At 38.4% G+C, this 14520-nt stretch overlaps 1 protein-coding gene across 2 annotated transcripts in view; it reads right to left on the bottom strand.

The window, feature by feature from the left end:
• The window catches only part of ZNF407 (zinc finger protein 407), a 350474-nt gene that overhangs the window by 127868 nt on the left and 208086 nt on the right, over positions 1–14520 (bottom strand). For both annotated transcript variants that reach the window (XM_041122972.1, XM_030011806.2), the window contains exons 6-7: positions 12357–12440; positions 2987–3107 (exon numbers count right to left, since the gene is read on the bottom strand). In XM_041122972.1, the coding sequence (XP_040978906.1) occupies positions 2987–3107; positions 12357–12440 (205 nt within the window). The remainder of the gene's footprint in view (positions 1–2986; positions 3108–12356; positions 12441–14520) is intronic.

Raw genomic sequence — 14520 nt, 5'->3', positions numbered from 1 at the left:
CTAGCCTTTCACTCACTAGACTGGCAAGAGTTTTTGCAGGATGATTGTTCACAATATCCTCCTGAGGAATTAAAAAGCTTGAAATCAGGAATCTCTATGAACCCTCTGAGCGCTGATGAGCTGAACAGGAATAATTAAAATACCTTGTATTTAGACACTCTTTTAATTCAAGCATCTCAAACTACTTGATAGAGAAATCATTTCACCTATCGGTGAAAGGAGACTTTATGGTAGCACTAACAATACTCTACACCATATCCGTACACAAAATGAGGAATATTCACCTCGCTGAAACTACAAGGGTCATTAAAGAGTCTGCAGTTGCCAAGCAACACTAAACAGCAACATCTGAAATAGTCTGGATGAACTTAGAGTGCAAGGGCTGAGCTGAAAGCACCACAGTGAGAACTTGAGCACTAGACATAGGGGTGAATTTTATCACTAGGGTCAGCAGATTTTAAAATCTTGATTTTATGGTTTCTGTAGGTGACACTCGCAAGAGTACACACGTTCTGCTGAACTGGTGCGAAGGACATTATTTACAGAGTTGCTAATACCTTTCCATGAAAAGATGTAGTACTGGGTGAGCTGACAAGGAGGAAATGTGATTCCCTTAAAATTATATTTTAAAACAAAAAAAAAAAAGAGAAAAAAAAATGAGAGAGGTGGATAGAGAGCAAAAAAATACACTTGCCAACAAGGCTGGCTAATATCCCAGGACTGTGGAAACTGGCAGGCACAAGCTGGACTGCTGGGCTAATAAATACAGCAGCCCCTCTACTGACTCCTCTGCAGCTACACTGAGTGCCTCACTGCCTCTATGAACTTGCAGCAGCAGCACAGCTCTGATTCCTGCACCCCTGCCAGATGTTTTTCAGCTGAGCTCAGAACAAATTTCCTGCAGAATCAAAGCTTCATCAGCTGGTATCTGTAGAGATCAGCCTCCAAAGATTAGGTCAAAATTGGCCTGCAAGGGATGGAAACTAATGTCCTATTACAATGAAACATTTCTTTTTCAATAATATAGAAGCAGGAGATGCTCAGAGATTTCTTGTTAATCCTGATAAAATAAGCTATATGTTTGCTTCTTCTCTAATAACCTCCAATATAATAAAATACTAGTAAAAACCTTGTCAGTTCTTGGAATTTCTGTCCCATACAGAAAACTGTCCATCCAAAGAAAAATTATCTCCCGTCCTTCACTAAACAGAGCATTAAAGTTACTTGTTTTGTCATACTGAGTGAGGGAATTGCATCCACTCACTGCGTGTGTATAACAAGCCCCAAACTGCAAACTGATTCACATCTAGAATGCTCCCAGTCTCCAGGGTCTTCAAGCCAGGAATTCAAACCCACTGTAACCCACCTCTCATTACGTAGTTCTGTAATAAGACTACTCCTTCTAATTGGGATGATTCATTAAAGAGGATGACCACAAGATTAAGCCTCCTCAAACATGCAGCACCAGAGAGCACTCCTTTTTACCTTCATTGCAGCACATCATGTCATGCTATTGCTTATATGCTCTCACTTCACTCAACACAGACCTTTAAACGTAACCACTCTGACAAACACAAAATCACCTCTCTTTCTTAGATGACTTACTGAAGCTGACAGAAATGCTTCTATGTAAAAAAAAAAAAAAAAAAGAAAAAAAAAAGAAAGAAAAAAAGCAGGGGGACCCTTAACGTAGCAGCACAGAAATGGAAGCTCCCCCCGCGAGGTTATCAAATTCAGTTCTCTGCAGTTCTAGGCAGTAATTTAATGGGTGCTCAATAGAGAAGAGTTCACAGAACATTTACTTCACATGCACAAACCAGTGCAACAAAAATGTTTGTACAGAAACTGCATGATCAAGGCAGAAGCTTTCTGTACAGGAGCTTTCAGTAAAGTAGCTCGTAAATAGCGTGAAACCAGGTATTATGAGAGCAGCTAGGCTTTGTTACATATTCTTGTTTTAGGAAACTACATTAAAACTTATAGTAAAAGAACATTACAGTTGTATGCTCAGCATTAAAAGAAAATAAAAAATGCTATAGTGGTATAATCAAATGTTTAACTTTCTCCTCTTGCGTGCATGCATCACAGCACATGCATCTAATTACATAATCATATGCCATTTATCAAATATAATACTGATTTTTTTAAAAACTTTTTGAACATCAACTCTTGCAAATTGCTCATGAAAAACTTCTATGGATTCCTTTATAGTACACATAGACAGCCATCTCACTGCAAGGTTTTAAAAGTATTCAAGATTGTAGAACTATGTTTAAGAAAAGAATAATTTAAGAAGCACTATGAGATCATTTAATAAGTGATGTATAATGAACAAAAGACACATGGGATGAGCACCAGAAGGAATCTTAACTGTCCATTCATGTGATTTTTGAGAATTTACTCCACTGCCCTAAGGTTTTAGTGGTGCAACATGGGAGACTTTGCCATGCAACCAACCCTATGGCCAACTCTCATCCAAATACCCTGGCTGGCAAGGAGAAGGAAAACTGGAGCAGAAAAACAAGACTCTGCAGCACTGTAACTAGTTCCAGTTGCTTCTCATTCTAATAAGTGTCTGGTGAGTATTTAGGCTGCTAAGCCTTTTAGGGGACTTTTCCTTTCTTGGTGAAATGGTTGCAACTCAACCGAGAAAAATTTCAAAACTGCAACTGATTTGAAAAGGCGATGCAGATAAGCAGCCTCACCATGGAGAATTCTAACAGACACTAGAGCAGCTGTGAAACAAACACTCAACATTAGCACTGCAGTGTTACCACTAAAAGGTTTCCCATCATTTGTTTTTCTTTATAAAGTAATACCTAAATACTGAAGACTAAGTTTTTAAATTTAGCTCTTAATTTAATATGCAATTACTGCTGCCCTGATGGTGTTTTAATGGCAATATATTTTTATTGGTGACTTCAAATGAACCTCGTCTGATCACCTTAACCCTTCTCTCATCATGCTTTAGTTAATGACTCATTACCTGTAGTCACACCAGGGACATCTGTAAGGCTTTTCTCCAGTATGGACACGCTTATGTCGTGTCAGATGTGATTGCGTCGTGGAAGCAAAGTTACACTCATCACATTTGAATGGTTTCTCTCCTAGAAGGTGACAAGAGAAGATATGCGTTATCAGTTTTCATCAACAGAAAAGGAAGACAAGTCTAAATTTCTGGCATATCCCTTGAGATAGATTTTAGTCCATGTATATATAACAACCGCAAATACAAAATAAATTTCCAAATACGTGTATTAATTGCAAAATGCTATTCTCACTATGACACATATACACATCAGTAGCCAACTGACATCCCATGTCGGTGTTACATAGCAGCAAAAAGGAGAAAGAACCAGGCTGAAACAGAGTAACCATGTAACTGGGCCTTCTTTCATGAAAATATCATCACCAGGTGACAGGCATTCCTCACCCTACACCTGTTGAAGTTGGGCCCGTGAACAGCCCTGAAAGCAACACTGGTGGAGACAGAAGGTGAGAAATCAGTCTGAAGTTTGTATTCAGTGCCTGCTCAGAAAGGAGCATCTCCAGAACGAAAGTGTCTTTGTTTTGGTTCCTGGTCCTGGATTTTTCATCTTATCCATTAAATAACACACATAAACCAGGACTGAGAACGTGAACCAGAACTCAGTGCTCCATTCCCCCTCTCTTGCCTGCTATCTTTCTGCGCTCGTGAATCTTTTCTGAACAGTGGGCCAATTTCAGCAGAGGGACTTGAAAAGTTAATGACCCCCCCCCCCCCAAAACAGCCACCAAACCTAGACTAGAACAATATATTTTCAGAAGACTAAAATTCAGTCTGCTGAATGTGTAACTGCACTGAAAATTCTGGAGGACTACTAATTGAAGATAGATAAAAATCTCTAGCTTATAAATGATTTTGTGAAAAGACTACTTTTTGTTGCAGCAGAAGGGTCCACCCCTTAAAAGATACTAAGACAAAATCTCATGACAGATACACATACTGCAACGCCTAGCTAAAACACCTGCATCCCATTTTTCCAACCGGTTGCTCCAGAAATATTCTGTGTGGCTTACAGGCACATGTAATTACCATTTAGGGAGGAAACAGGTTTCTTTTTGTATGCAGAAGACAAAAGGCAGCTCCTAACTTAGGTGATCTTGACTGCATTGTGCAAGCCTTCAGAAGTATTTATCCGAAAGACTACATAAGGAATCAACATCCCTAACTTAAGAAGTCTGAATAAAAGTGCTAGGGATGGACACCTACCTTGTAGACTGTTCAAAGGTCTAGAGTAGGCAGTTTCAAAATTGAACCCTAAGCCTCTTAGCTGGTACAATTTGCAGTTTTTCGGACTGACAGGAGACACACCACCAGCAGAAGACACATCAGTAGCAAAAGGCCACTCCCGAGCGGCTGTGCCTCCAAGCCAGATTTTTCAAGCCTGCTTAAAGCATAAGACACTCAAGACTTCCAAAGAGACTTTGCCAGAGTTCTGAGAAGAAAGAGAAATCTGCATTTTTCATTCTTGGAGACTCTTGGGTTTGTTTTTTTTCCTCCCAAGTGGAAATGAAATGCAAGGTCCTCAGGCCTGAAAAGCCCGTAATGCTGTACGGAAGGACAACAGAGCAGCTTCTGAAAGCTCCATAAAGAGTTGGAATAATTGCTTTCAGCAGCTGCTGGAGAGAATACCAGCCACTATTTTTCATTTATTGTTTCATGGGACAAGGAAAGGTGAAGGGGCAGGACACAATGCGGAATCCTCTATGCTGGACAAATTGAGACTGCTAGAAAGTATGTCTTTCCTGCCCCAAATGGGGTTTTCTTGTCAGACACTGACTCTCTGCTCTGGAGAAGCTGATTCTCCCAGCAGCTTGAATGGTACTGGCTGCTGCTTCAATTAAACTCTCTGGGAGGCCATAGACTCCCTAGCAACGTAACCTGTTCTTGAACTGAAGATTTCCTGTGCCTGATTTATTTTATCTTCTAGTATTAAAGAAGATAGCAACATTTTCAAGCCTAAGTAGTAAAGCCACAGGTATTTTAGATAACATACATACTTATTTTAACTGCTTTCATTTAAAATGCATTAGAACCTTGCCAACTTGCCCCCTTGTAAAAAAAAAAAAAAAAAAAAAAAAAAAAAAAGCAGATCTGAACTGAATGGAGATTTTTAGTTTGCCATTCAGGGGAGGATGGATCAGGTAAAGGTCTGCTGCTATGCTGGGGCAGGGCCAGCGGGGCTGACAGACGAGCGAGGGCCCGTGGAAGCCAGGAGGGCTTGCAAATTCCATCGTGAGCAAAAGAAAAATGATAATCCTTGCCCACTGCCCCAGGAAGTTTCTCCTTAGGAAATCCTTGTGGCTAACTGCTCCTGTCAAGTGGACTATGTGTAAATCTCACCTGACAGAAAATACATCACAGCAGCACCACACAACAAAAGCCAACTAAACTGGGAGGAAAAAAGACAGCCTAGCATGGCCTGTAATTCTTAGCAGCTGCATGTGGGAAAAAGTATTTATTTTTGTGGAAAATTAACCAGGTTGATAAGTACGGTTGAAAAAAATCTAACAGAAGACTAGGTATTTCTTTGGGTTGGGGGTGTTGAAGACTGTATTAGCTGTAGCAGCAGTACTTTTATTTATTTGTTTATTTATTTAAGTTTTCCACAGACCTACTCATGTAAGTATTTTTTGTCTCCTTATCTTTGGACCAGAATGTGCCAGCCTTTGTGTCCCAATTTTCCTTCCTCCTGACATTTCAAGCAATAAACTTAATTTTATTTTTATACGGGCTGCTATTAAATACTCCAGAAGGATGCTCCCTCACCCCTAGTAAAGAATTTAATTCATACAAAATTAAAATAACACAAATCAAGAAAGCAATACTGACAGCATTTTTTAAACAACACTATGTAATAACTATAAAATAGTGTATCCAGAAATGTGTAAGGATGAAGTCTACATATTTAAAGATTAATAAAGGTAAAAAAAAACCAAACCAACCTCCCCCAGCCACCTTACTATTATAGAAGACTTGTCTGTGCCTCACCACCTCTAACTATATCAATAACAAACCCCACAAAAAAGAAGGACAGGTGCCCCAAAATGACCCAATGGTCAACAAGCTCCGTGGGGGGAAAAAAAGGAAGGACACAAGTTCCAAGATCAAGGACCTACTATCTTTGGGGGGGGGGGGGGGGGGGTGTATTTTGTTTTTAACACAAGCACTTTCAAAAAGCTGCTTCCTAACCACAGGACCACAAAAGAAGAAATGGTTTTGGTTTTTTGACAATACTGCAAGCAACTTCTGAAATGCATCAGCTGTTTACAGTACCTGACATGGAAAATTTTAGCTCCAACAATCAATGTTTCAGAAAGCAACTGATAAAAGGGTCAGATCATGGGGTGCACCAGTCTGTACGAAAGCAGTTATTAAGCCTGCTGCTAACCAGTTAGCCTCGTCAGCTCTACCCATTTTCCTCTTCTTAAACCATCACGACTAAGGCTTTCTTTTCCTCTTGCCTCTCCAAATTCTGCACTGATTTCTTTTAGCATCTATCTTAGCTTTTCTCCCCACCCTAAATTACAACTTTCTTTTGCTTTTCTTCTTCCTTTTTTCTCTGATTTTACCTCTTTTGAGTTCTCTGTCTTTGATGATGAGCTTTTTAGGACACAGCATACCTTACTGCAATCATAAATTTCTCTGTGCAGTTATGTACTTAACGTGTACTTTTTAAAGGAAAAGTGAAATAACACAATAACAAAAACTATAAATCTTGGTGATAGATGTTGATTTGTGGATGACAAAGTGAAATTTTTAATCATGACTGTCCAGACAATTTCTACCTACAGATTACATACAGCATTTTTATGAACATGCTACTGAGGATCTAGCTTTCACATAAATTAAGGAAAAAAATAAAAATCTCATAGTGCCTTCAATTTGGAAGTCTTGAGCAACTAATCAGAATCTTAGTAAGATGGGAGAAATCTTACCCCAGTTGTCTCAACAGGAAACCATTGGTTTTAGACCTATTTGTCTTTCACATGATGTGTTGAGCAGCACAGAAAGAATCCTGTAAGTTTTGTGTGACCTAAGGAATGAGTAGACCACAAAATGCAGCCATCTGCTTACATGTTACAGGATTTTTTTCTTAATTCCAACTATCTCTAGTGTTTGTTAAGGCTGTTCCCTGGAGAGGCACTTACAGGCTTGCTAACGAAGCCTGAAGTATACTGAAGTAAATTCTGTTTGCTTTTAGTCTGGTCAACTTTTTTGCATCTAAGTACATAAGTACATCCTTGATCCCTCGCTTTCTTATGAGAAACCCTGTAGATGCCATAGGTTTTCTCTTCCATAGCAAAAAACGATTGACATTCGTACGCTCAGAAATGGAAGGAAAACTGGTCCACTAGACAATTTCTCTTAGGTAGAGACAAAGTTTTAAGATACCTAGGTTTTTGGTATCATTTCTGGCCAAAGGTTTGCTATAACCAAGTTCCACACTCTGCTGCAAGTGTTGGCATAAATGGAAAAGGAAAAACAACACAGATCCTCTTCAAATTCCACCTCTCCTCTTGCTGAAAAGAGCAGTAAGTCTTCTTCCTGTGCTACATTTTCTGTGGTATTCAACATTATAATTTTTTTAAGCTGTGGTGGGGAAGTTGAAGGGAAGAGGCTACATTATACATTAAATTCAATGCCGAGTAATGTAACTACACATTAAAGTCAAAGAGCAGTTCACATGAGAAATAGAAACACAAAGTGAGTCACTCATCTGGATAAAAACACATATATTATTAAATTTTCTTTCTTTATTACATTGACCTATAAATGTCTTGAGAAGTGCAAGATTGAAATGAGTGAGCAGAAGCAATCACACAAACAGAGATCTGTACGATGTAAGCTACCATCTTCAAAAATTCATGAAAATATTTGAACAAAGACACAATCTTCTTAAGCAGTTCCACAGGTTCAGGGTAACTGTCATAGAACTTCTGTGCACAGTAAGTGTACTTACCCTGTAACGCTTTACTACTGTAATGTACCTCTATGATCCCCAGGAAGATTCCACCACAACCAACACATGAGAAGCAAATGTAGACTGTCATTGTGTAGAAGATGAGGATTGGGTTTTTGCAATTTGCAGGAGGACTAACCAACATTAAAAAAGGAATTTCATGCAAGAGAACACAGGCTGTGACTGATCAGCATTGTTGCATTGAGCCAGCTACTACAGCACAAAATGGAAGTTTACTGGGAAACATGTAGAGGAAGGGAAAACTAGAGTGAAACCAAAAGGCAGATGAACAAAGGAGGAGAGCAGAATGATAACAGTAACATAAAAAAAAAAAAAAAAAGGACATTTTAAAATTAAGAATTAAGTGGGTTTGTGTTTTCATTTCAAGCCAGAAATAATTACCCTTGCTTATTTTTTCTCTCTTATGCCATCTCCTAGTTGATCACGATTAAGGCAAAATATTTAAGTTATGTGATATTATATGTTTATTTCGCATGTGTCTGCATGTTTTTGATGGCTGATTTGGAGGTTATTTACTCTTTTTTGTTATAGAATTCAGGTAATTGCTTAAATTCTCTTTGGAATTCAACTAATTCTAAATTCAGCCAACACTAAAATTTGCAATATTATTTATCTTCCTATCTTCAGGCAGATCTTCTTACTGGGACAAAATATGAATCAAAAAAAGTTGTTTCAGGATGACTCAAAAGATGAAAATTTTTCCTCCCTGTCACGTTGAGGCACCAGAACTACGGCATATATGTTCTTACAGTACCGCAAGCTGTCCCTTATTTACCACATAGCACCAGCCGATATTGCAAGTGGTCCAAGTTTCTTAAGATAGTTTCTGCTCACAGCCTAGGCAGCCACAAGTGTCTATTGTAAAGCATTCGACAGAGATGTAAGTATTCTTTACAGTGTGATAAAATTCTGGTCAATTCCAAACCACTCCTGAAGTTGCTATTGCTTCAATTCACAAAACAGAAGATCGGGCCACTGATATTTACATAGCCAGTGAAAGACTTGCAGAATTTCATAGATTGATTCTTGCAGAATAGGACTGGAAGAAGGTGCATTCACATCATAAAGGAATGCTAGAGCATTTTACAAGGACAAAATCAGCCAAAGACTTAGCTTATTCTGTGTTCAAAGTGTGCGCTTCTCACAGGACCAGGTCAGTCGTTAAGGACATAACATATGTAACACAGAATAAAAATGTCAACTGGTGAAACACCATGGATCTCCTGATAGGCCAAATTATTTTTTTCTACTTTACAATTGAAAAAGCCTGTATCAAGGAAATCTGTATGGAAATGCATCATGTTTGCAAATAAATTAAGTACAAACATTTTCAAGTCTTAAAACTAGTGGCTTTTTCTTTCAGTTTAACATTCCTGTACTACTTTTCATCTAAAAACCAAAAACATATCTTCCAGAGATAACATCCTGTTTTACCAAACTAGTCCCTACAGTTTGCTCCATGAGTGACCGAGGGCTAGATTCTGCCAGCCTTACTCACACCAAGTTACACTTTATGCTCCCTGTAATATTTCCAAAGAAACTGCATCTTTCACGAGGTAAAGGTATTTGTCCAAGTACATAAAAATAATCTCATCTAAAAAGAGAGGAACAGAGTAGGAAATACCAGAATCAAGAGCATCAGAAGTCTTAAGTGGCTGGTCCTACAGCCAGTCCTCTCTTGTGTCAAATATCTATCAGCAGCTGAACATTTCTCTGGGGTGTCAGGACACCTCAGGCCTTGAGGCTGGGACGAGAGGAGGCTTGTTAAGCCGGTTAAGACTCCTCAACTACATGTGAGGATTTGCTCATTTGCCCTTGAATCAAGGGTCTCTGACAGGTGATAGAAGTAAATCTTGGATTGGAAGATGTTCTGTGTCAGCCCCCTAGACAGCTTGTATTAGAGCAGGGAATTATTTAAGCCATTTAGACTATTTTTGATACCTATCCCTTTCAAACCTGATTGTAATTTGCTTTGGCATTCTGCTCTGGGAAAATTGTGCCAACTGGGGACACAGAAGAAAAAATTCAGGTACAGAGAGGAGTGCATGCAGCTAAGGACTGAGATAAAGTTGTGCACTGGATGAAAATACAAGGGAACCCATGTAAGTGCAACAATGCAGGAAAAGGTGGATTGTGTCATTCTCCTTGAAACAAATAGAAGCTACAGATAATTTTTCTGCTAAAGAATCATCTCTGATTGTTTGTGCCACAGAGGCAGATAAATGCCAAAAAGATAGATCCCTCTGCCTCTGAGATACTGTCCTGTATAGTATAAAGTTAATAGCAAAGTAATAACGAGCCTCCAGACCTGACATAAAATATAAAGTTATGCCTGCTAGATGCAAGCTTCATGATCTATAACCTGTGAATCCCTGTGATCATAGCACAAAAGTCTCTACCATACTGGCAAAAGAAGGGCACAATGCCATCGAAAACCTGGACAGCTTTTCACCAGGAACATATAATATTTTCAGCCTGATTTTGCACATAAACCAGGAAATAAAATATTTTTTCTCTCAGCTTGTGGCCTAATCATGCCAAAATATAAATATATAACCAATGATAAGGGCTTACATTTCTGAGAAACCAGATCTGTACTCACATGATAGGTAAAGACAAGAAGGGTAAAGACAAGAATATGCATTTTTTTCCACTTTTCCATTCTGAAATGACTGTTTAGCATTTGTGTGGCTGCACTGACTACGAGTCGTAGACATATGTGTGATCCCAGTGTGTCACGTGGCAGGCCAATAAAAAACAAAAGGTAGCTCCCATCCTATTGATAACAATGATTTATTTCTGCTAAAGAAAAAAAAAAAAAATCATTTTGATTCTTAGCCCACATTTGGTAAACTTCAGCCAACATGTGAAAATTCTTACAAAGCTCCAGAAAAAATGGAAACCGTTAGTTACAGCTGAAGCACGCAACTTCCATTCCAGTAGTTGCAATTGCTCCTGTTATCATTCAGAGAGTGTAATACTAAGAGAACTTATTATTATATTTACTAAATGCCTTTTCTTGGACACTTTAAAAATACAATCTTCCTGCAGGGAATGAGAACTGACTGTGGCAGTACTTTCATACAAATGCGTGTTCCTTGTTATCAGAAGAAAAATTCTGGAAGTACAATTACTAGTTAGACTTGCAAGCAAAATTTGGCCCTGCATATTTATTTTTTTTTAGTTTATCCATTTCAAGATATTGCCTGACCGGCACTGGAAACCCCACCTTTTGGAAAGCATCAGACTCTCCTCCAAATATGGTTGCTTTAATAAACTGAAAACAGGGTGGAAAGAATGGCTTCAGGCTCTCAAGAAAGAGAGTAGCTGCTCTCCAGGAAATTACGCACTTAGACGGTGTATGTCCTGAATCAAGATTAGTTTATTCAGGGACATAATAAAATCTCCCACTGAGATTCCTTTACAAAATCCATGGAAAATTCATGATGTAACTACAGCTTCTCATTTGTTAGCCATTTCTTTCCACTGTACATTAGACAATGGTCACTTAACTCACACAGCAATTCCTGATGATATTACATTATCCTCATGGTAGTCAGTAAAACAAAAACTACAGTGGCTTAAGCAGCAACACTTCTGTGTCTGTTTGGACAAAATCTATTCAAATAATCAAACACTTACAAGGAACTACTAAAAAGCACAATTAAATGTATTAATAAATGTTTAATACTTACACTTTTTCTGGTCTTCTGAAACTAAGAACCAATTTAATTTTATCTGATATTAAATTTTTATAACCAGGTGGTAGGAAACCTTTACTAATTCTGGGAGAGAAATCCTGCTTTACATGCCAACCATGTGGTAACTCTTAAAGTTGCACCTATTAATTACAAACTATCTTAAAATTACAAAAGGGCAACTGAAACAACACTAGCTTTCAACTATGTCTCAGTCCAAAATAATGGATTAATCTATATGTAGTCTCTAATTTTCGCCCAGGGACATTCTAGCAGACTCTTGCAAAATCTTCACAGTAGGTAATCTATTTGGGCCTCGGAAAAAAAAAAAAATTAGTAGACTTAGCATTCATTTAAAGAAGAAAGCCAGTCTTCACAATTCTACTTCCTTCAGAAAAAACACCAAAAATAACCCCCGCTCCCTCCCAAGCAATTATTCAAACTCCCAGCTAACAGATTCGATGCAGACCTTGGGCATACCGATTTTACAAAAACGAGAAAAAGCAAAGTAAACAATGAGCCGATGTATTATTTGTGCTGTAACATGCTATTTGACTTGCGTTACTCCCTAGTGTAGAGGGACTCCCTTGCTGGAGAAAATATAGCAAAGAGTAAAGACAGCTTTACTGACCTGTGTGCTGCCGCCGATGCTTGGTGAGGGCATGACGTGTCCCGCCGGCAAAGCCACAAAGGTCACAGAGGAACGACTTCTCGCCTGTTGCAACAATAAACAGATGAGGGACTGCGGAGGTCACAGATCATTAAAACATATCTATCAAGGCTTTCAGGGTTACTAATTCCTCCAATCAAATGTTTCCATGTAAATATGTCAAATGGGAATGAAATTACCACTGCGGTTTATTGACTGTGATAAAATCTGAAAAGCACCACTGAACATAATTACATACTTGTCAGACCCATAAAAATTAGCTTTATTATCAATGGAATGGTTTTGTACAACTTCATTTCTGTTAGATGTCTTCCAGATGGGGCTGCTTTATGCACTTGAACAGTTTTTATGCATATCCTGATTTTTTACAATTCCCATACATCTGGCCTTTCTGTGCTGAGTAAAGATTGCCTGGAAAAAAAGTTAATATACTGTATATATGATTCTGCTTAAATAAAATATATTGAATTTACTAACAAATCAAGGGTACTGAGAAATTTTCAACAGACTAGACAACAGTCATCTTTAGTTACCTTTTATTTATTAATAAGTATTAAATTATTTTCTTGAATATACGGAAGAGCCTAGGCAACAATAAAAGCCACATTATTCAGTACCAGTGGCAATTCAGCACTGTTTATGTTTCTAAAGTTTTCATGACATAAAGAAAACAGGTCTGGGGATTGCTACTGAAATTGCAGCAGAACTCGTACTGTTCGTCTTCAAATGATAATTCTTCATTCCAAACCTCTGGACCAATTTGAGAGATTTTGGCAAGCTCAATACTCATTAAAAGTGCGTAAATGCTCTCTTTTTAGGTGGCTTTTTTTTAATAAAAGCTAGGATTTCGCCCTGTTGTCTATAAATACAGTCTATCATTTCACAGCAATATTTTTACTCAGTATGTACTAACATGCACAGCAATCTCAGCCCATGAAGGCCACACAGAAGGTCATTATGAATTAATAACGCTAACCTCAGATATAGACTCCACAACCTCAGATAAGACTGAAATTTTAAAAATATTTTTTTAAAGAAGACTCGCATTAGTCATTTGGAGCCAAATTGTCTCCTTTCGCAGCAACATAACGGAGAGGGGGCTGGTGGGGCAATGATGCTGAATTCATTGAAACTAACAGTCTCCTTCAAATTCTTCCCCGTGGGGAAGGAAATTTAGTTTCTACAAAAGACAGCTGGGTTAAGAGGTCGGGTGTCAAATTACCAAGTCCTCCTGTGAAGACAGAGGGATGGAAACCTCCACGTTGTTTATTCCCACGTAACCAGGCACGCTAATACATGGACTTTCTGGAAAAGCACAGTGCCTCAGTTAACTTTGGATGCCATTAATATAAGCAAGAGACCATCTCATGAGTGGGAGCTCCCTGGAGAGCACCACAGAGACCAGGTGCCCTCTCCCACCGCTGCCTCGACGGGGGCCCCAGGGGAACCCCAGCTCCCCACCCCAGTCGCCGCAGCACAGGAGTCCCTGGACCCCGTGCTACAAGGAGGAACGCAATTCCTTCCAAGTTTCCAAGGCAGGCTGAACCCTGCCTCTAAAACGGGATCATAAATTCTCCATTTCAGAATAAAGCAAACGGTGTATTGTTAGTTTTCTGCACCCAAATATGACCATGAGAAGCAGGCTGAAATTTTACAGGATTTGGGGCTTTTTTGAAAATTTGGTCCATTGATGAGAGTATCCCAAGACATTATCTAAGGTGCAAAAGAATTTCAGTACCTCCTTTTAGGATTCAGTTCTAGCCATGTGTGATTATAATTGAATTTAAAAAAAAAAAAAAAAAACCAACAACAAAAAAAACCACAGAAAAAGCAGAATGGAAATCCATCCTAACTCTCATATGAAGAATGCATATGTGCTAAAAGATGTAACAAAGTCTGAAATTTACTGCAAAATGTTTGCCAGTAATATTATTGCTGAGGTTATACACAATTGTTACAGAGATTTCTGCATAATCTCTTTTGTTTTTTTTTTTTTTTGTTTTTTTTTTTTTTTTTCCTAATCAGGATCTTCAGCATGTAGCACAATTCATCAAAATATCAAAGAAAAGGAATAGAAGGACTACACATAATGCTTAATTATAATTAAATATTAATTTAATTAATT

The sequence above is a fragment of the Aquila chrysaetos genome, chromosome 4, assembly GCF_900496995.4.
Source record: "Aquila chrysaetos chrysaetos chromosome 4, bAquChr1.4, whole genome shotgun sequence".
Lineage (NCBI taxonomy): Eukaryota > Metazoa > Chordata > Aves > Accipitriformes > Accipitridae > Aquila > Aquila chrysaetos.
This window is presented reverse-complemented; position numbering and strand designations above follow the sequence as displayed.